General features: G+C 45.8%; 1 protein-coding gene across 3 annotated transcripts in view; it reads left to right on the forward strand.

Annotated features, from left to right (window-relative positions):
- Positions 1-24,272, forward strand: part of sptlc3 (serine palmitoyltransferase, long chain base subunit 3) — an 88,885-nt gene that overhangs the window by 39,715 nt on the left and 24,898 nt on the right. For all 3 annotated transcript variants that reach the window (XM_045702284.1, XM_045702286.1, XM_045702285.1), the window contains one exon: positions 15,805-15,898. In XM_045702284.1, the coding sequence (XP_045558240.1) occupies positions 15,805-15,898 (94 nt within the window). The remainder of the gene's footprint in view (positions 1-15,804; positions 15,899-24,272) is intronic.

Below are 24,272 nucleotides of genomic sequence, written 5' to 3' on the forward strand. Positions count from 1 at the left end.
CACACACACACTTTATCATCTAGCCTGGCTAAACCAGATTGAAACAATGTTCAGTGTGTGTGTGGCGAAATCCTGCACGGAACCTTCAGCGTGCGCTGCAACTTTAAGAGCGCATCAGCAGTCAGGAAGGAGGAGATTAAGAGCTCTTGCTGCTCTCTGTGTGGAGCGTGGAGCTCTCGGTTGGCGTGGCAGTTGGACAGTATGTGCAACTCTGCAGAAGTCTTGTTTATTTTCAGCGTGCTTGGTTGTAAAGTGTTTTTAAGTCGATCGGCGGTGTTACCGGCGATAAGTCGTGGTTGTAATTTTTTGGGTCCGCTCCTGTCATTGTTTGCATGGAGTAATAGCAACATTGTTGCAAAGCTTTGAAAAACAAACCAACAAACCATCAGGTGTCTCAGATGGACAGACAATGCAACTGCAAGCAGTTTTTGGACATTTTAAGGTCTTTGTTTTGTGTATGAACAAACCCTCCCCACACCCATTCATACCCTCTGCACTCCTCCACTGGGAGGTAATACAGATTATTTCAAATCCTCTGATGTTGATGACTGGGTTCTTTCTTGTCAATTGTTTCTATGAAGTTGCCGTTAAATTTCTCTGCCATTATTGTATGAGATACTTTTTCCCCCTCATTGTATTTGTCCCCTGCTGATTTTGTACGTTTGTCCACTGACAAAGAAATGATCAGTCTATCATTTTAATGGTAGGTTTATTTGAACAGTGAGAGACAGAACAACAACAAAAAAATCAAGAAAAACGCATGTCAAAAATGTTATAAATTGATTTGCATTTTAATGAGGGAAATAAGTATTTGACCCCCTCTCAATCAGAAAGATTTCTGGCTCCCAGGTGTCTTTTATACAGGTAACGAGCAGAGATTAGGAGCACACTCTTAAAGGGAGTGCTCCTAATCTCCGTTTTTTACCCTAATAAAAGACACCTGTCCACAGAAGCAATCAATCAATCAGATTCCAAACTCTCCACTATGGCCAAGACCAAAGAGCTCTCCAAGGATGTCAGGGACAAGATTGTAGACCTACACAAGGCTGGAATGGGCTACAAGACCATCGCCAAGCAGCTTGGTGAGAAGGTGACAACAGTTGGTGCGATTATTCGCAAATGGAAGAAACACAAAAGAACTGTCAATCTCCCTTGGCCTGGGGCTCCATGCAAGATCTCACTTTGTGGAGTTGCAATGATCATGAGAATGGTGAGGAATCAGCCCAGAACTACACGGGAGGATCTTGTCAATGATCTCAAGGCAGCTGGGACCATAGTCACCAAGAAAACAATTGGTAACACACTACGCCGTGAAGGACTGAAATCCTGCAGCGCCCGCAAGGTCCCCCCTGCTCAAGAATACATATACATGCCCGTCTGAATTTTGCCAATGAACATCTGAATGACTCAGAAGACAACTGGTGAAAGTGTTGTGGTCAGATGAGACCAATATAGAGCTCTTTGGCATCAACTCAACTCGCCGTGTTTGGAGGAGGAGGAATGCTGCCTATGACCCCAAGAACACCATCTCCACCGTCAAACATGGAGGTGGAAACATTATGCTTTGGGGGTGTTTTTCTGCTAAGAGGACAGGACAACTTCACCGCATCAAAGGGACGATGGACGGGGCCATGTACCGTCAAATCTTGGGTGAGAACCTCCTTCTCTCAGCCAGGGCATTGAAAATGGGTCGTGGATGGGTATTCCAGCATGACAATGACCCAAAACTCACGGCCAAGGCAACAAAGGAGTGGCTCAAGAAGAAGCACATTAAGGTCCTGGAGTGGCCTTGCCAGACTCCAGACCTTAATCCCATAGAAAATCTGTGGAGGGAGCTGAAGGTTCGAGTTGCCAAACGTCAGCCTTGAAACCTTAATGACTTGGAGAAGATCTGCAAAGAGGAGTGGGGCAAAATCCCTCCTGAGATGTGTGCAAACCTGGTGGCCAACTACAAGAAACGTCTGACCTCTGTGATTGCCAACAAGGGTTTTGCCACCAAGTACTAAGTCATGTTTTGCAGAGGGGTCAAATACTTATTTCCCTCATTAAAATGCAAATCAATTTATAACATTTTTGACATGCGTTTTTCTGGATTTTTTTGTTGTTATTCTGTCTCTCACTGTTCAAATAAACCTACCATTAAAATTATAGACTGATCATTTCTTTGTCAGTGGGCAAATGTACAAAATCAGCAGGGGATCAAATACTTTTTTCCCTCACTGTATTAATGGTTGGGTTACCCCTGTGCTGTGACGTGTGTTTTATATGGTGTGTCTTATCTTTTCTCTCCACTGGCTATCTGGCCAACAGGCTACCCTCTAGTCTCTACTGCCAACAGGCTACCCTCTAGTGTCCACTGGCTATCTGGCCAACAGGCTACCCTCTAGTCTCCACTGGCTATCTGGCTACTCTCTAGTCTCCACTGGCCAACAGGCTACCCTCTAGTCTCTACTGCCAACAGGCTACCCTCTAGTCTCTACTGCCAACAGGCTACTTACTCTCTTGTCTCCACTGGCTATCTGGCCAACAGGCTACCCTATAATCTCCACTGGCCAACAGGCTACCCTCTAGTCTCCACTGGCCAACAGGCTACTCTCTAGTCTCTACTGGCTATCTATTAAATGGTGTGTCTTATCTTCTCTCTCTACTGGCCATCTAGCCAACAGGCTACTCTCTAGGCTCTACTGCCAACAGGCTACCTTCTGGTCTCTACTGCCAACAGGCTACTCTCTAGTCTCTACTGACCATCTGGCCAACAGGCCACCCTCTAGTCTCCACTGGCCATCTGGCCAACAGGCTACTCTAGTCTCTACTGCCAACAGGCTACTCTAGTCTCTACTGCCAACAGGCTACTCTCTAGTGTCCACTGGCCAACAGGCCAACAGGCTACTCTAGTCTCTACTGCCAACAGGCTACTCTCTAGTGTCCACTGGCCAACAGGCCACCCTCTAGTCTCCACTGGCTATCTGGCCAACAGGCTACCCTCAAGTCTCTACTATCAACAGGCTACCCTCTAGTCTCTACTGGCCATCTGGCCAACAGGCCACCCTCTAGTCTCCACTGGCCATTTGGCCAACAGGCTACTCTAGTCTCCACTGGCCAACAGGCCACCCTCTAGTCTCCACTGGCTATCTGGCCAACAGGCTACCCTCAAGTCTCTTCTATCAACAGGCTACCCTCTAGTCTCCACTGGCCAACAGGCTACCCTCTAGTCTCCACTGGCCAACAGGCCACCCTCTAGTCTCCACTGGCTATCTGGCCAACAGGCTACCCTCAAGTCTCTTCTATCAACAGGCTACCCTCTAGTCTCCACTGGCCAACAGGCTACCCTCTAGTCTCCACTGGCTATCTGGCCAACAGGCTACCCTCAAGTCTCTACTATCAACAGGCTACCCTCTAGTCTCCACTGGCCAACAGGCGACCCTCTAGTCTCCACTGGCCAACAGGCTACCCTCTAGTCTCCACTGCCAACAGGCTACTCTCTAGTCTCCACTGGCTATCTGGCCAACAGGCTACCCTCTAGTCCACTGGCTATCTGGCCAACAGGCTACACTCTAGTCTCCACTGGCCACTAGGCTACTCTCTAGTCTCCACTGGCCAACAGGCTTCCCTCTAGTCAGTCTGTTATGCTGATGTGTGTCTGGTAGTGGTACGCCATCTATCCTATGGTCAACACCTGATTGGTGGTCCTTTCAGCAGGGTTAATACCTGACTGGTGGTCCTTTCAGCAGGGTCAACACCTGACTGGTGGTCCTTTCAGCAGGGTCAACACCTGACTGGTGGTCCTTTCAGCAGGGTCAACACTTGACTGGTGGTCCTTTCAGCAGGGTCAACACCTGACTGGTGGTCCTTTCAGCAGGGTTAATACCTGACTGGTGGTCCTTTCAGCAGGGTCAACACCTGACTGGTGGTCCTTTCAGCAGGGTTAACACCTAACTGGTGGTCCTTTCAGCAGGGTTAACACCTGACTGGTGGTCCTTTCAGCAGGGTTAATACCGGACTGGTGGTCCTTTCAGCAGGGTCAACACCTGACTGGTGGTCCTTTCAGCAGGGTTAACACCTGACTGGTGGTCCTTTCAGCAGGGTTAATACCGGACTGGTGGTCCTTTCAGCAGGGTTAACACCTGACTGGTGGTCCTTTCAGCAGGGTTAATACCGGACTGGTGGTCCTTTCAGCAGGGTCAACACCTGACTGGTGGTCCTTTCAGCAGGGTCAACACCTGACTGGTGGTCCTTTCAGCAGGGTTAACACCTGACTGGTGGTCCTTTCAGCAGGGTTAACACCTGACTGGTGGTCCTTTCAGCAGGGTTAACACCTGACTGGTGGTCCTTTCAGCAGGGTTAACACCTGACTGGTGGTCCTTTCAGCAGGGTTAATACCGGACTGGTGGTCCTTTCAGCAGGGTTAACACCTGACTGGTGGTCCTTTCAGCAGGGTTAACACCTGACTGGTGGTCCTTTCAGCAGGGTTAATACCTGACTGGTGGTCCTTTCAGCAGGGTTAACACCTGACTGGTGGTCCTTTCAGCAGGGTTAACACCTGACTGGTGGTCCTTTCAGCAGGGTTAACAGGCCACACTGAGAGCTCTGTGTGATTTAGTTTGAACCAGATGAACTTTACTTTATACATGGCCTGATCAGAATGACTGATTTCATGTTTTACATGTAAATACAATTCCATCCACATTATAAAAACTGCCAACTAAACTCAACATCTGTAGACCCTGGTCTACAGTAGTCCACTACCCTGGTCTACAGTAGTCCACTACCCTGGTCTACAGTAGTCCACTACCCTATAGACCCTGGTCTACAGTAGTCCACTACCCTATAGACCCTGGTCTACAGTAGTCCACCACCCTATAGACCCTGGTCTACAGTAGTCCACTACCCTATAAACCCTGGTCTACAGTAGTCCACTACCCTATAGACCCTGGTCAACAGTAGTCCACTACCCTATAGACCCTGGTCTACAGTAGTAGACTATGTAGGCAGTACAGTAATAACCCCTGTACAGTAATAACCCCCGTACAGTATACTAATATCCCCTGTACAGTATAGTAATATCCCCCGTACAGTATAGTAATACCCCCCGTACGGTATAGTAATAAGCCCCGGACGGTATAGTAATAACCCCCGTACAGTACAGTAATATCCCCCGTACGGTATAGTAATAACCCCTGTACGGTATAGTAATAACCCCGTACAGTAATAACCCCGTACAGTAATATCCCCCGTACAGTACAGTAATATCCCCCGTGCAGTACAGTAATATCCCCCGTGCAGTAGAGTAATAACCCCCATACGGTACAGTAATAACCCCGTACAGTAATAACCCCCCATACAGTATAGTAATAACCCCGAACAGTATAGTAATAACCCCCCGTGCAGTATAGTAATGACCCCATACAGTAATAACCCCCGTACAGTATAGTAATGACCCCCGTACAGTATAGTAATTACCCCCGTACAGTACAGTAATACCCCCGTACAGTTCAGTAATAACCCCCATACAGTAATAACCCCCGTACAGTATAGTAATAACCCCCCATACGGTATAGTAATAACCCCCGTACGGTGTAGTAATAACTCCCCATAAGGTGTAGTAATAACCCACGTACGTTATAGTAATATCCCCTGTATGGTAGAGTAATAACCCCCGTATGGTATAGTAATAACCCCCGTATGGTATAGTAATAACCCCCGTACGGTATTGTAATAACCCCAGTACGGTATTGTAATAACCCCCGTACGGTATTGTAATAACCCCCGTACGGTATTGTAATAGCCCCCGTACGGTATAGTAATAGCCCCCGTACAGTATAGTAATAACCCCCATACATTATAGTAATAACCCCTGTACAGTATCCCCCGTACAGTAACCCCCGTACAGTACAGTAATGACCCCCATACAGTACAGTAATAACCCCCGTACAGTATAGTAATAACCCCCCGTACAGTATAGTAATAACACCCGTACAGTATAGTAATAACACCCATACAGTATAGTAATAACACCCATACAGTATAGTAATAACCCCCGTACAGTATAGTAGTAACCCCCCTGTACAGTATAGTAGTAACCCCCCTGTACAGTATAGTAATAACCCCCGTACAGTAATAACCCCCGTACAGTATAGTAATAACCCCGTACGGTATAGTAATACCCCCGTGCGGTATAGTAATAACCCCCGTACGGTATAGTAATAACCCCCGTACGGTATAGTAATAACCCCCGTACGGTATAGTAATAACCTCCCTACAGTATAGTAATTACCCCTGTACAGTATAGTAATAACCCCCGTACAGTATAGTAATAACCCCGTACAGTATATTAACAACCCCATACAGTATATTAGTAACCCCCCGTACAGTATAGTAGTAACCCCCCGTACAGTATAGTAGTAACCACCCGTACAGTATAGTAATAACCCCCGTATAGTAATAACCTCCCGTACAGTAATAACCCCCGTACAGTAATAGCCCCCCGTACTGTATAGTAATAAGTATTAACCCCCGTACGGTATAGTATTAACCCCCGTACGGTATAGTAATATTACCCCTGTGCAGTACAGTAATAACCCCCGTACGGTATAGTAATAAGTATTAACCCCCGTACGGTATAGTATTAACCCCCGTACGGTATAGTAATATTCCCCCTGTGCAGTACAGTAATAACCCCCGTACGGTATAGTAATAACCCCCGATACGGTATAGTAATAACTCCCCATACGGTGTAGTAATAACCCACATACGTTATAGTAATATCCCCCGTATGGTATAGTAATAACCCCCGTGCGGTGTAGTAATAACCCACGTACGTTATAGTAATAACCCACGTACGTTATAGTAATAACCCACTTACGTTATAGTAATAACCCCCGTACGGTATAGTAATAACCCCCGTACGGTGTAGTAATAACCCCCCGGTACGGTACAGTAATAACCCCCCCGTACGGTACAGTAATAACCCCCGTACAGTAATATCCCCCGTACAGTATAGTAATAACCCCGTATAGTAATATCCCCCCGTTCAGTACAGTAATAACCCCCCGTACGGTATAGTAATAACCCCCCGTACGGTATAGTAATAACCCCCGTACGGTACAGTAATAGACCCCGTACGGTACAGTAATAGCCCCCGTACGGTGCAGTAATAACCCCCTGAACGGTATAGTAATAACCCCGGTACAGTAATAACCTCCCGTACAGTAATAAACCCCCGTACAGTATAGTAATAACCCCCTTACAGTAATAACCCCCGTAACCCAATTAATTCACATCTTAATTAAACATAACAGTAGCCAGGGGCACAGGGAGGCTGAGGGCTGTCTGGGCACACACACACACACACACAGACACACACACACACACACACACACACACACACACGCAGACACACTGTCAAAGGCGGTGATTAGCGGAGGAGGGCAGGGGACCACTCCAGGGCCTGATTACCCCCATGCTCTGCCATGCTCTGCTCTGCTGGCACACAAACCCAGCTAATTTATTTAATTAATAAATGCATTGCTTTTGGAGCGATAGTGTGTGGCACCAGCCCAGCTCACACGGAATGGCCAGGGGTTACCGTGGGATGCGTAGCAGTACAGCTGTCACTGATTGGACTGGATGGGAGGAGGCGGTTTGGGGGTATTAGTGACAAGGACGAGGTCATCGGGGTGGTTTGTACATCTCAAGTGGTTGAGTAGCCCTAGGAGGCAGGCATAGACGGCCATGGCTTCCCCTGCAGGGACTGGATGGTTGTACGGAGGCCTCAAGCATGGTGTTCTACTGGGAATGGCTATATTACCAGGCTAGGTCTCTGTCCACAGGGACTGGCTATATCACCAGGCTAGGACTCTGTCCACAGGGACTGGCTATATCACCAGGCTAGGTCTCTGTCCACAGGGACTGGCTATATTACCAGGCTAGGTTTCTGTCCACAGGGACTGGCTATATTACCAGGCTAGGACTCTGTCCACAGGGACTGGCTATATCACCAGGCTAGGTTTCTGTCCACAGGGACTGGCTATATCACCAGGCTAGGTCTCTGTCCATAGGGACTGGCTATATTACCAGGCTAGGTCTCTGTCCACAGGGACTGGCTATATTACCAGGCTAGGACTCTGTCCACAGGGACTGGCTATATCACCAGGCTAGGTTTCTGTCCACAGGGACTGGCTATATTACCAGGCTAGGTTTCTGTCCACAGGGACTGGCTATATCACCAGGCTAGGTTTCTGTCCACAGGGACTGGCTATATCACCAGGCTAGGTTTCTGTCCACAGGGACTGGCTATATCACCAGGCTAGGTTTCTGTCCACAGGGACTGGCTATATCACCAGGCTAGGTTTCTGTCCACAGGGACTGGCTATATCACCAGGCTAGGTTTCTGTCCACAGGGACTGGCTATATCACCAGGCTAGGTTTCTGTCCACAGGGACTGGCTATATCACCAGGCTAGGTTTCTGTCCACAGGGACTGGCTATATCACCAGGCTGGGTTTCTGTCCACAGGGACTGGCTATATCACCAGGCTAGGTTTCTGTCCACAGGGACTGGCTATATCACCAGGCTAGGTTTCTGTCCACAGGGACTGGCTATATCGCCAGGCTAGGTTTCTGTCCACAGGGACTGGCTATATCACCAGGCTAGGTTTCTGTCCACAGGGACTGGCTATATCACCAGGCTAGGCCTCGCCAAGGCAGAGCCAGTATGACAGCTGCTGGTATATCAGGGACAGACCAACTGTGACTCTGTAGCTGTGTAGTCCTGGCTGCTACTGAGACACATTCATCAGCTACCAGGCTAGACAGGTCTGACAACAGTACCCAGCAGCACCAGGCTAGACAGGTCTGACTACAGTACCCAGCAGCACCAGGCTAGACAGGTCTGACTACAGAACCCAGCAGCACCAGGCTAAACAGGTCTGACTACAGAACCCAGCAGCACCAGGCTAGACATGTCTGACTACAGAACCCAGCAGCACCAAACTAGACAGGTCTGACTACAGTACCCAGCAGCACCAGGCTAGACAGGTCTGACCACAGTACCCAGCAGCACCAGGCTAGACAGGTCTGACTACAGTACCTACCAGCACCAAACTAGACAAGTCTGACTACAGTACCCACCAGCACCAAACTAGACAGGTCTGACCACAGTACCCAGCAGCACCAGGCTAGACAGGTCTGACTACAGTACCCACCAGCACCAAACTAGACAGGTCTGACCACAGTACCCAGCAACACCAGGCTAGACAGGTCTGACTACAGTACCCATCAGCACCAAACTAGACAGGTCTGACTACCGTACCCAGCAACACCAAACTAGACAGGTCTGACCACAGTACCCATCGGCACCGAACTAGGTCTGGTCACCAAACTAGTGGCAGCTGTTGTACCAGGGACAGGCCTGCTGAACTGGTCCTCCATGCCAAGCCATGGAAGCCTCTCTGACCTACCTATGTATCCCTGGCTGCCACTGAGACGCATTCATCAAAATCCTGAGTTGAGACAGACAGGCTAATGTTTAATCAATAAGGCATGAGAACCCGGGAACTATCGTGTGAATAACTCCTGATTTAAGGGCTGTTCTTAGGCCTGAGGCGAAACTAAGGAGGGTGTCTGTCACAATAAATCCGGATTCCGATGGCCTTACTGCTTCTATAAAATGGCTGCCAACATATTAAAAAAAGATTAACAACAGGTTTCCATTAATGTTATTTTACTGAGTAAATTAGTTTTATTTCATCCTGCCACCAGTTTATATAGTTTGGGCAAAAGCCAGTTATTTCTGAAGTTGCTATGCCAAACAGGCTGGTCGGTAGTTGCTATGCCAAACAGGCTGGACGGTAGTTGCTATGCTAAACAGGCTGGTCGGTAGTTGCTATGCTAAACAGGCTGGTCGGTAGTTGCTATGCTAAACAGGCCGGTCGGTAGTTGCTATGCTAAACAGGCCGGTCGGTAGTTGCTATGCTAAACAGGCTGGTCGGTAGTTGCTATGCTAAACAGGCTGGTCGGTAGTTGCTAGCCAAACAGGCTGGTTGGTAGTTGCTATGCTAAACAAATCATCAACGTGTAGCTAGCTAGCAGAGGTAAAATGATGAGGAGAGACAAGAAATAATAAATAATGATTTATAAATAGGCAACAACCAGATGATTAGCGAGTCCATAGGATAGCTATCGAGACTACTTTTCCCTTTGCTAGCTAAAGCTAACACACAATCACATGAAGCAGATGAAATGACAGCAAACTGTGTATTTTCACTTGTTTTTTTTCCCTCCTTATTTTCTATTGCAATTTCCTTGGATATATCCTATTATAATGATCCTGATCAATTAAGTTTGCCTTGCTCAGAGAAGCGGTCACTCGTTATGTTCATATGCATGGTACGGTGGAGAGATTACAAACAAATAAACATGTTGCACAGGTCGGAGGGGCAGACCGCAACGTTTAGACAAACCCCAACTGTTGCAAACCAATGCTAGGTTAGTAGCATGGGGAAATATTGTCTAAATGCTTAGGGGAGATTCAGTTTATAAATAGCCTGGCTGGATTGTGGGTCAGTGAATGCACGTTGATAATTCAAATGGACCTGTAAACAGGCATTACCCCGGGATTGTGGTGAATAACTCCCTGCTATCAACCAATCAGCATCCAGGGTTCAAACAACACATTTTATAAAGGACGATGAACCCTAGTTAAAATGTAGATTTCCGCCTAAATAGACATACTCCAAAAAGTAACTGCTATTCATGTGTAATTACATGATTCTGACATGCAAAAACTTGGTATATTTTGAAAGAAGATATCTGGGAAATGATGAGGAAATAATCAGAAGATAAATAGGGGTTACATAGTTCAGAATACACAAGATCAAGCACACACAAAATAACCATATATTTTTTTAAATATATATATTTTGAAAGTCATCTTTCATTGACAAGCTATAAGTGAATTATTGATTCCCAGAGCTGGAAACACATCAGATGGCTTCCACAACATGTCAACAATTTCAGTAAAAAATGGGTTGGATAGACCTAACAACTAGAAATGGGTAGATGTTTTAGTAAGTGTTGTCAGGTGTGGTCACGGGACGTTTCCAATTCTCTGAGCCAGGTAGCAATAGTTACACATTAATAGGTTCTAGGCCTTACTTTGTCCCACCCGGGTCAACTGCATATCCCTGGAAAGCTTATCTCATTGGCTACAAGACTGTCAAGGTGCCATAGTAGCCAATCCCCAGCGTAATGGATGCCTACATAGTAAGAAGGTAACATATTTTTTGATGCGCAACGATATAGTCACTCGGTGAACATTCAATGTTGCTATTAAGTCATACATCATCAGATAACATTGGCTAGATTTGTTCCTACCAACCTAAGGATTAATTTGATTAGCCCCATGTAGCTATATCTCAAACACAGACCAAATCGAAGCTTACCTTGTAAGATGTTTGGTGAAAACGTTGTGTAAAATAAACATTTAGACTCTCGGGGCTGGTGATCAATAACGGTAGGTCACAGACAGACAAATAAGACATCCTCGTGATCTGTGGAGACCCGCCTTTCGGTGTGTATCGACGTATTCCGTGTTTATTTTGTTTATGCTTCACAACGCTAACCGGAACGTAGGTAGCAGACATCTTGAAATGAGGTCACCGGCTCGGCCTGTCCTTATAAATTCGTATGCCCATATATGATAGTAAGTCACACCAAAGACACACACCAAAAGGCACCGATCAATACCCAAGATACTCAACTTTCTGTAGACACGATGCTTTTGCAGATAAGGGCTGCCGTTCTCATACCAGACTGAACTGAATAAAAAAAATCACATAGGGTCTCTAAATATGGGGTCTTTACATTTAAGAGGTTTTGTTCACCTGATTTACAATTCCTCACAATCAAATGCCGACCGCATTATCTACCAAGATAATTTTCTTTGATCATAATCACAGTCGTGTTTTCCCCCCCCAAGCAGACACATCGACGGCCCTGAAAGAACTTCATAGGACTCTATTTAAACTGGAAACCACATATCCTGAGGCTGCATTTATTGTAGCTGGGGATTTTAACAAGGCTAATCTGAAAACAAGGCTCCCTAAATTCTATCAGCATATCGATTGCACGACCCGGGCTGGCAAAACCCTGGATCATTGTTATTCTAACTTCCGCGACGCATATAAAGCCCTCCCCCACCCTCCTTTCGGAAAAGCTGACCACTACTCCATTTTGTTGCTCCCAGCCTATAGACAGAAACTAAAACAGGAAGCACCCGCGCTCAGGTCTGTTCAACGCTGGTCCGGCCAATCGGATTCCACGCTTCAAGATTGCTTCGATCACGTGGACTGGGATATGTTCCGCATGGCGTCGAACAACAACATTGATGAATACGCTAATTCGGTGAGCGAGTTTATTAGCAAGTGCATCGGTGATGTTGTACCCACAGAGTCTATTAAAACATTCCCTAACCAGAAACCATGGATTGATGGCAGCATTCGCCCAAAACTGAAAGCGCTAACCACTGCTTTTAATCAGGGCGAGGTGACCGGAAACATGACCGAATACAAATAGTGTAGCTATTCCCTCCGCAAGGCAATCAAACAAGCTAAGTATCAGTATAGAGACAAAGTGGAGTCGCAATTCAACGGCTCAGACACGAGAGGTATGTGGCAGGGTCTACAGTCAATCACGGACTACAAAAAGAAAAACCAGCCCTGTCGCAGACCACGATGTCTTGCTCCCAGACAGACTAAACAACTTCTTTGCTCACTTTGAGGACAATACAGTGCCACTGACACGGCCCGCTACCAAAACCTGCAGGCTCTCCTTCACTGTAGCCAAAGTGAGTAAAACATTTAAACGTGCTAACCCTCGCAAGGCTGCATGCCCAGACGGCATCCCCGTCCGCGTCCTCAGAGCATGCGCAGACCAGCTGGCTGGTGTGCTTACAGACATATTCAATCAATCCTTATCCCAGTCTGCTGTCCCCACATGCTTCAAGGGGGCCACCATTGTTCCTGTTCCCAAGAAAGCTAAGGTAACTGAGCTAAATGACTACCGCCCTGTAGCACTCACTTCCGTCATCATGAAGTGCTTTGAGAGACTAGTCAAGGATCATATCACCTCCACCCTACCTGACACCCTAGATCTACTCCAATTTGCTTACCGCCCCAATAGGTCCACATACGACGCAATCACACTGCACACTGCCCTAACCCATCTGGACAAGAGGAATACCTATATAAGAATACAGCTCAGCATTTAACACCATAGTACCCTCCAAACTCGTCATTAAGCTCGAGACCCTGGGTCTCGACCCTGCCCTGTGCAACTGGGTCCTGGACTTCCTGACGGGCCGCCCCCAGATGGTGAGGGTAGGTAACAACATCTCCACCCCACTGATCCTCAACACTGGGGCCCCACAAGAGTGCGTTCTCAGCCCTCTTCTGTACTCCTTGTTCACCCATGACTGCGTGGCCATGCACACCTCCAACTCAATCATAAAGTTTGCAGACGACACTACAGTGGTAGGCTTGATTACCAACAACGACGCGACGGCCTACAGGGAGGAGGTGAGGGCCCTCAGAGTGTGGTGTCAGGAAAATAACCTCACACTCAATGTCAACAAAAACAAAGGAGATGATCGTCGACTTCAGGAAACAGCAGAGGGAGTACCCCCTTATCCACATCGACGGGACAGTAGTGGAGAGGGTGGTGTCACGACACCGATGGATGGTGGCGCCCCTCCTCGACCGGGCGGCGCTCGGCGGTCGTCGTCGCCGGCCTACTAGCTGCCATCGATCCTTTTTGTTTCACTTTCTGTTGGTTAGGTCTAGGTAGGCACGCACCTGTTTTGGTTTAGTTATTAGTAGGGGGGTTATTTAGTTTAGCGAGGTATGTCTGTGTTTGTGCGTGATTATGTTCCTTGTCAGGTTTGTGGAATCTTGAGGAACGTGTGTTTTTTTTCCCTCTGCCTGTGGTTGTTTTGTGTTTTATCACCGCAGAGGTATTTATTTATGGGCTGCGTCCCTATTTCTGCCGTCTATAAGGGTTTTGGAGCGTGGTATCTGTTTGGCGCCCTGCCCTGCCGTGTTTGGACTGTCTTTATTTTTGTGCATACGGATTAAAGTGTGTTCAAGAATTTACTGTCTCCTGCGCTTGACTCTACCTCTCCTGCTTCCTTGAGCCAGCCCTGACAGGTGGAAAGTTTTAAGTTCCTTGGCGTACACATCACGGACAAACTGAAATGGTCCACCCACACAGACAGCGTGGTGAAGAAGGCAAGCAGCGCCTCTTCAACCTCAGGAGGCTGAAGAAATTCGGCTTGTCACCAAAAACACTCACAAACTTTTACAGATGCACAGGTACGGTAACTGCTCCACCCATAACCGTAAAGCTCTCCAGAGGGTAGTGAGGTCTGCACAACGCATCACCGGGGCCAAACTACCTGCCTTCCAGGACACCTACACCACCCGATGTCACAGGAAGGCCAAAAAGATCATCAAGGACAACAACCACCCGAGCCACTGCCTGTTCACCCCGCTATCATCCAGAATGCGAGGTCAGTACAGGTGCATCAAAGCGGGGACCGAGAGACTGAAAAACAGCTTCTATCTCAAGGCCATCAGACTGTTAAACAGCCTTCATTAACATTGAGTGGCTGCTGCCAACATACTGACTCAACTCCAGCCACTTTAATAATGGAAAAATTGATGTAATAAATGGATCACTAGCCACTTTAATGCCACTTCATATAATGTTTACATACCCTACATTACTCATCTCATATGTATATACTGTACTCTATACCATCTACTGCATCTTGCCTATGCCGTTCGGCCATTGCTCATTCATATATTTGTATGTACATATTCTTATTCATTCCTTTACACTTGTGTGTGTATAAGGATGTTGTTGTGAAATTGTTAGATTACTTGTTAGATATTACTGCACGGTCGGAACTAGAAGCACAAGCATTTTGCTACACTCGCATTAACATCTGCTTACCATGTGTATGTGACAAATAACATTTGATTTGATTTGAAGAAGCCTGATATGTAAACTAATGCTTACTTTCACCCATGTCAGCTCTCTGTCTTCGTGTTTAATTAAACTTTAGGGACATTATAAACAGGGGTTGTGTTTTTGAGGTTGGTTGTATTGAGTGTGCAGATCTAGTAATGTACCCTGTTATCTCAGATCTTGTTGTGCTTTAAAGCCAATTCCTACCGTTGTTGTTTATGCATAGGAGTTGGCTATACAGCACCAACAGCCTACACCTAATCTATACAGCACCAACAGACCTGTGACTACAGACTACACCTAATCTATACAGCACCAACAGACTACACCTAATCTATACAGCACCAACAGACCTGTGACTACAGACTACACCTAATCTATACAGCACCAACAGACTACACCTAATCTATACAGCACCAACAGACCTGGGACAACAGACTACACCTAATCTGTACAGCACCAACAGACCTGGGACTACAGACTACACCTAATCTATACAGCACCAACAGACTATACCTAATCTATACAGCACCAACAGACCTGGGACTACAGACTACACCTAATCTGTACAGCACCAACAGACCTGGGACTACAGACTACACCTAATCTATACAGCACCAACAGACTAAACCTAATCTGTACAGCACCAACAGACCTGGGACTACAGACTACACCTAATCTATACAGCACCAACAGACTACACCTAATCTATACAGCACTAACAGACCTGGGACAACAGACTACACCTAATCTATCCCTGTGTTGCCTGTTCTTGTTTCCAGGGCTGTCTGATTCTGAGTGATGAGCTGAACCACACCTCGCTGATCTTGGGGGCCAGGTTGTCAGGGGCAACCATCTGGGTGTTCAAGCACAACAGTAAGTAGACATACTCTCAAACTAAAGTACTCAAAACGCACCACATCTCTCTGCTCAAAACGCATCTCTCTGCTCAAAACGCACCGCATCTCTCTGCTCAAAACGCATCTCTCTGCTCAAAACGCACCGCATCTCAAAACGCACCGCATCTCTCTGCTCAAAACGCGACGCATCTCTCTGCTCAAAACAGCAACGCATCTCTCTGCTCAAAACGCACCGCATCTCTCTGCTCAAAACGCGAAGCATCTCTCTGCTCAAAACGCAACGCATCTCTCTCTGCTCAAAACGCAACTCATCTCTCTCTGCTCAAAACGCAACGCATCTCTCTCTGCTCAAAACGCAACGCATCTCTCTCTGCTCAAAACGCATCTCTCTCTGCTCAAAACGCATCTCTCTCATCTCTCTCTGCTCAAAACGCATCTCTCTCTGCTCGAAACGCGCCGCATCTCTGCTCGAAACGCGCCGCATCTCTCTGCTCAAAACGCAACGCATCTCTCTGCTCAAAACGCAACGCATCTCTCTGCTCGAAACGCAACGCATCTCTCTGCTCAAAACGCAACGCATCTCTCTGCTCAAAACGCAACGCATCTCTCTCTGTTTTGTGGGGGAAAACTCATTCTGAATGGCTGGGCCTGGCTCCCCGGTGGCTGGGCCTATGCCCTCCCAGGCCATCCATGGCTGCGACCCCTGCCCAGTCATGTGAAATCCATGGATTGGGGCCTAATTAATTTATTTCAATTGACTGATTTCCTGATATGAACTGTAGGAAAATCTTTGAAATTGTTGCACGTTGGGCTTATATTCTGGTTTACTGTAGACACCTACTCTCTTAGAGAAAACGGTGCTATTCTCTCACTAGGCGTCCAATGTATTCTTTGTTTGGCTGCGTGATGTTGTCGGGTAGAAACATGGTTGATATTGGGACTTTATTACCTATTGTTTTGACCAGGGCTCTGTAGGGAACAGGATGCTTTTCAGGACTCAGCCATCATCTCCCTCTCAGTACAGTAGACAAGACAGATGAGCTCATCTGACGTCTGCTGTAAAACCTCTGTCTGTAATGTGCCCTGATTGGTACAAGCAGAACCAGTTAGTTAAGGGGCCTCTCAACTGCCCTCAGGGCCTCAGAGCAGCCTCACAGCAGACCACTCCCCGTAGGGCCCAGGACTGAGCTGAAGCCTCAGGCACCAGCTGATTCCCCCCCCTCCCACTACCATATCTCTCCCTCATCCCTGTCCATCCAACACTAGACTGTCTGAGTGAGACACAGGCTGAGATTCGATACAGTTGACACATGGGTCTACTACTGAAGTGGCCATTTGTTAAAGTTCAGTCTTTCAGCAATGGGACTTTTTAAAATTATTATACTTGCCACAATGTTTACAATGTGATTGAATTGGTGTGTAAACGTTTTGGTCAACTGCCCACTGTGGCAGGTAGATAAAAGATATACCAGCCACTCAGATTTTTACCAGTCAAAATATTTTTTTTCTTCATAATTATTATAATTTAAAACAAAAATGTATTAGCGTGCTTTTTGTTTCAAAAACAATACATGTATTACTACACTCAACAAAAATATTAACTCAACATGCAACAATTAGAAAGATTTTACTGAGTTACAGTTCATATAAGGAAATCAGTCAATTTAAATTAATGAATTAGGCCTTAATCTATGGATTTCACATGACTGGGCAGGAGTGCCGCCATGGGTGGGCCTTGGAGGGCATAGGCCCACCCACTTGGCAGCCAAGCCCACCCACTGGGGAACCAGGTCCAGCCAATCAGAATGCATTTTTCCCCACAAAAGGGCTTTTTTTTACAGACAGAAATACTCCTCAGAACCCCCACCCCTCCTTTAGTGTAGAACAAAGTAATGGGGGTATATTGCTGAATTTCAACCAATGTATGTTCAAATAAGTAATTTAGATACAATAGTAAAAACAGATAAAATAGTTCTACAACTGAACATCAAGAATCAACAGCCTGCCACAAAATGCTGAGTGATACGGTTTATTTATTATAGATCAGGTCTAAGTAAATAAAAACAAGGAATACATGATGTGCTCCTAAAGTGGAAATGTAGAAACACACAAATAAATCCAGACGAACAATGACTCCATTTCTTTTGGGGGGGGTGATCCATGCTCAATCAAACACAATCATTAGTTGGGACAAACATTTTCAGCTGGCCGTTACCGTGGTAACTTGGACACTCCACTTGTCTGTGATGAAGAAAGAAAATCTCCGACTGCGATGACTTCCTAGCAGCAACTCAAACTAACATTGAAACAACAACCAAAACGTTTGAACAAAACGATGCAACTAAGGCAGAATAAAGTCACATTTTTAGTAGTAGCCTTTCAGGTTAATTCGACCAACGTCTACAATGTGGTCTTCGGATAAATAAAAACAACCTGTTCCCAAATGCTGTGTGTGACCACCCGCCAACGTGGCTGGTGAAATAGACATTCTTATCCGCCAATGACAAAATTGACCCGCATATGGCGGGTGGCGGGTGTTCATTTCCAGCCCTGCCCATCACCTAGTCTGAGAGGCTAGACTCGAGGGTGAAGGTGGCCTGTCTCTGTCTGTTTGTCTCTGTATGTGTTGTAAACTGTGTGTCTCTCTGTGTGTGTGTGTGTGTGTGTGTGTGTGTAGTAAACTGTGTCTCTCTCTGTGTGTGTAGTAAACTGAGTGTGTAGTAAACTGTGTGTGTGTGTCTCTGTGTGTTTGTCTCTGTATGTGTAGTAAACTGTGTGTGTCGTAAATTGTGTGTGTCTCTCTGTGTGTGTAGTAAACTGTGTGTGTCTCTCTGTGTGTGTCTCTCTGTGTGTGTAGTAAACTGTGTGTGTCTCTCTGTGTGTGTCTCTCTGTGTGTGTAGTAAACTGTGTGTGTCGTAAACTGTGTGTGTCTCTCTGTGTGTTTGTCTCTGTATGTGTAGTAAACTGTGCGTGTCTCTCTGTGTGTGTAGTAAACTGTGTGTGTCTCTCTGTGTGTGTAGTAAACTGTGTGTGTCGTAAACTGTGTGTGTCTCTCTGTGTGTAGTAAACTGTGTGTCTCTCTGTGTGTAGTAAACTGTGTGTGTCTCTGTGTGTGTAGTAAACTGTGTGTGTCGTAAACTGTGTGTGTCTCTCTGTGTGTGTAGTAAACTGTGTCTCTCTGTGTGTGTAGTAAACAGTGTGTCTCTCTGTGTGTGTAGTAAACTGTGTGTGTCTCTCTGTGTGTGTAGTAAACTGTGTGTGTAGTAAACTGTGTGTGTCTCTCTGTGTGTGTTGTAAACTGTGTGTGTCTCTCTGTGTGTGTAGTAAACTGTGTGTCTCTGTATGTGTAGTAAACTGTGTGTCTCTCTGTGTGTGTAGTAAACTGTGTGTCTCTCTGTGTGTGTAGTAAACTGTGTGTGTCTCTCTGTGTGTGTACTAAACTGTGTGTCTCTGTATGTGTAGTAAACTGTGTGTGTGTCTCTGTGTGTGTAGTAAACTGTGTCTCTGTGTGTGTAGTAAACTGTGTGTGTAACCTACTTGTGGGTGGAGATGGCATTCCAGAGAGTTCCTGAATAGTTTAGAGCGCAAAGACAGAGAAACAGGCTGTGGTGTAGGTACCTGTTCTTAATATTTAGATGACATTTGGTATTTATCTACCTTCACCTTTATATTCACCTTCACCTTTATAGTCACCTTCACCTTTATATTCACCTTTATATTCACCTTCACCATTTATATTCACCATCACCTTTATATTTACCTTCACCTTTATATGAATCTGAGACTTGTTTATTTCCATATTTCGTCATGTAATGTGACATTCCTGTATCGTCCTCCAGTAGCCCGAACTGCTATACATCTATGTGTTTGGCACCTTTATTTAAGTGACTATCAGATAATGAAATGTATGTAGAACTGATTAAATGATGTAACATACATTTGTATTTATTATCGATCCCCATTAGTTCCTGCCAAGGCAGCAGCTGCTCTTCCTGGGGTTTATTATGGATCCCCATTAGTTCCTGCCAAGGCAGCAGCTACTCTTCCTGGGGTTTATTATGGATCCCCATTAGTTCCTGCCAAGGCAGCAGCTACTCTTCCTGGGGTTTATTATGGATCCCCATTAGTTCCTGCCAAGGCAGCAGCTACTCTTCCTGGGTTTCTTTATGGATCCCCATTAGTTCCTGCCAAGGCAGCAGCTTCTCTTCCTGGGGTATATTGTGGATCCCCATTAGTTCCTGCCAAGGCAGCAGCTACTCTTCCTGGGGTCCAGCAAAATTAAGGCAGTTTATACAATTTCAAAAACATTACAATGCATTCACAGACGGTCTGCCCTCAGGTCCCTACTCCTCCACTACCACATATCTACAGTACTAAATCCATGTGTACGTGTGTGTTTAGTTCATATGTTATTGTGTGTGTGTATGTGTATGCATGTGTCTGTGCCTATGTTTGTGTTGCCTCACAGTCCCCGCTGTTCCATAAGGTGTATTTTTATCTGTTTTTAAAATCTGATTCTACTGCTGCATCAGTTACCTGATGTGGAATAGAGTTCCATGTAGTCATGGCTCTATGTAGTACTGTGTGCCTCCCATAGTCTGTTCTGGACTTGGGGACTGTGAACAGACCTCTGGTGGCATGTCTTGTGGGATATCCACGGGTGTCTGAGCTGTGTGCCTGTAGTTAATAATATGTTTGTTTGTTTTGTTGCTGTCATGGTTTCCTATAGGTCAGGGCTGCCCAATCGTAGTTCTGGAGGGACGAAACACTTCTGTTTTTTGTTGCTACCTGGTAGTTAATTGCACTCACCTGGTGTCTCAGGTCTGAAATCAGTCCCCTGATTTGAGAGAAGAGGATAAAAACCAGAAGTGGGCCTCCAGGAGCAGGATTGGACAGTCCTGCTATAGATGTAAATGTAGTCAGTGTGAGTTTTACCACTTTAGCCAAATAGAGTTGATCAACACTGCCATCTAGTGGTAAAACCGTGCTACCTGCGGTATCAATCCCTTCTAGAAACCATGCCAAAAACTTTTACAGTGCATCAATGTATGATCCCCGTATAATTAAACCCATAACCTTTCTCTTGCCAACACAGCTATATATCCACTGCTGGTAATTTCCCAGAGACCTACGCTAGGCTCAGTCAGCAAATAAGAAGAATTTGGTCAGTGCTTATATTTGTCCTATTTCACACAATGTTTTGACCAGAGCTCTGTTGTTTCACACGGTCAGTGCTTATATTTGTCCTATTTCAATTATTATTATTTTTTTCTTCATATCCCAACTACCCCTGAGTCACCCTCAGAAACGGTGTTCCTATTCTTCTCTATGTAGTCCACGATGTAGGGAACACTATGTAGGGAACACTATGTAGGGAACACTATACAGGTAACACTATGTAGGGAACACTATACAGGTAACACTATGTAGGGAACACTATGCAGGGAACACTATGTAGTCCACTATGTAGTGAACACTATGTAGGGAACACTATATAGGGAACACTATGCAGGGAATACTATGTAGGGAACACTATGTAGGGAACACTATACAGGTAACACTATGTAGGGAACACTATGTAGTCCACTATATAGGGAACACTATGTAGGGAACACTATATAGGGAACACTATGCAGGGAACACTATGTAGTCCACTATGTAGGGAACACTATGTAGGGAACACTATATAGGGAACGCTATGTAGGGAACGCTATATAGGGAACACTATGCAGGGAACACTATGCAGGGAACACTATGTAGGGAACGCTATATAGGGAACGCTATGTAGGGAACGCTATATAGGGAACACTATGCAGGGAACACTATGCAGGGAACACTATGCAGGGAACACTATGCAGGGAACACTATGCAGGGAACACTATGTAGGGAACGCTATATAGGGAACACTATGCAGGGAACACTATGCAGGGAACACTATGCAGGGAACACTATGCAGGGAACACTATGTAGGGAACACTATATAGGGAACGCTATGTAGGGAACGCTATATAGGGAACACTATGTAGGGAACACTATGCAGGGAACACTATGCAGGGAACACTATGCAGGGAACACTATGCAGGGAACACTATGCAGGGAACACTATGTAGGGAACACTATGTAGGGAACACTATGCAGGGAACACTACGCAGTCCACTATGTAGTCCACTATGCAGGGAACACTATGTAGTCCACTATACAGGGAACACTATGTAGGGAACACTATATAGGGAACACTATGCAGGGAACACTATGTAGGGAACACTATATAGGGAACACTATGCAGGGAACACTATGTAGGGAACACTAGGTAGTCCACACTAGGTAGTCCACACTATGTAGTCCACACTATGCAGGGAACAGTATGCAGGGAACACTATGCAGGGAACACTATAAAGGGAACACTATAAAGGGAACACTATGTAGGGAATACTATGTAGTCCACACTATGTAGTCCACACTATGCAGGGAACACTATGTAGGGAACACTCTGAAGGGAACACTATATAGGGAACACTATACAGGGAACACTATACAGGGAATAGGGTGCTCTTTGACATGGAATCAGTACAGTGGGGGAAAAAAAGTATTTGATCCCCTGCTGATTTTGTACGTTTGCCCACTGGCAAATAAAGGATCAGTCTATAATTTTAATGGTAGGTTTATTTGAACAGTGAGAGACAGAATAACAACAAAAATATCCAGAAAAACATATGTCAGAAATGTTATAAATTGAGTTGCATTTTAATGAGGGAAATAAGTATTTGACCCCCTCTCAATCAGAAGGATTTCTGGCTCCCAGGTGTCTTTTATACAGGTCACGAGCTGAGATTAGGAGCACACTCTTAAAGGGAGTGCTCCTAACCGCAGCTTGTTACCTGTAAAAAAAAGACACCTGTCCACAGAAGCAATCAATCAATCAGATTCCAAACTCTCCACCATGGTCAATACCAAAAAGCTCTCCAAGGATGTCAGGGACAAGATTGTAGACCTACACAAGGCTGAAATTGGCTACAAGACCATCGCCAAGCAGCTTGATGAGAAGGTGACAACATTTGGTGCGATTATTCGCAAATGGATGAAACACAAAAGAACTGTCAATCTCCCTCAGCGTGGGGCTCCATGCAAGATCTCAACTCGTGGGGTTGCAATGATCATGAGAACGGTGAGGAATCAGCCCAGAACTACACGGGAGGATCTTGTCAACGATCTCAAGGCAGCCGGGACCATAGTCACCAAGAAAACAATTGGTAACACACTACGCCGTGAAGGACTGAAATCCTGCAGCGCCCGCAAGGTCCCCCTGCTCAAGAATACATATACATGCCCGTCTGAAGTTTGCCAATGAACATCTGAATGACTCAGAGGACAACTGGGTGAAAGTGTTGTGGTCAGATGAGACCAAAATGGAGCTCTTTGACATCAACTCAACTCGCCGTGTTTGGAGGAGGAGGAATGCTGCCTATGACCCCAAGAACACCATCTCCACCGTCAAACATGGAGGTGGAAACATTATGCTTTGGGGGTGTTTTTCTGCTAAGGGGACAGGACAACTTCACCGCATCAAAGGGACGATGGACGGGGCCGTGTACCGTCAAATCTTGGGTGAGAACCTCCTTCCCTCAGTCAGGGCATTGAAAATGGGTCGTGGATGGGTATTCCAGCATGACAATGACCCAAAACACACGACCAAGGCAACAAAGGAGTGGCTCAAGAAGAAGCACATTAAGGTCCTGGAGTGGCCTTGCCAGTCTCCAGACCTTAATCCCATAGAAAATCTGTGGAGGGAGCTGAAGGTTCGAGTTGCCAAACGTCAGCCTCGAAACCTTAATGACTTGGAGAAGATCTGCAAAGAGGAGTGGGACAAAATCCCTCCTGAGATGTGTGCAAACCTGGTGGCCAACTACAAGAAACGTCTGACCTCTGTGATTGCCAACAAGGGTTTTGCCACCAAGTACTAAGTCATGTTTTGCAGAGGGGTCAAATACTTATTTCCCTCATTAAAATGCAAATCATTTTCTAACATTTTTGACATGCGTTTTTCTGGATTGTTTTGTTGTTAATCTGTCTCTCTCTGTTCAAATAAACCTACTATTAAAATTATAGACTGATCATTTATTTGTAAGTGGGCAAACGTACAAAATCAGCAGGGGATCAAATACTTTTTTCCCCCACTGTATCTGCTGCAGATTATAGGTGTTCTTTTGCCTCATGTTGTCTTGGTGTTTCCTGTTGTGGTTCATAAGAAGATGTTGTCTTGGAATTTCCTGTTGTGGTCCATAAGAAGATGTTGTCTTGGTATTTCCTGTTGTGGTCTATAAGAAGATATTGTCTTGGTATTTCCTGTTGTGGTCTATAAGAAGATGTTGTCTTGGTATTTCCTGTTGTG

Source organism: Salmo salar, chromosome ssa19 (genome assembly GCF_905237065.1).
Source record: "Salmo salar chromosome ssa19, Ssal_v3.1, whole genome shotgun sequence".
Taxonomy (NCBI): Eukaryota; Metazoa; Chordata; class Actinopteri; order Salmoniformes; family Salmonidae; genus Salmo; species Salmo salar.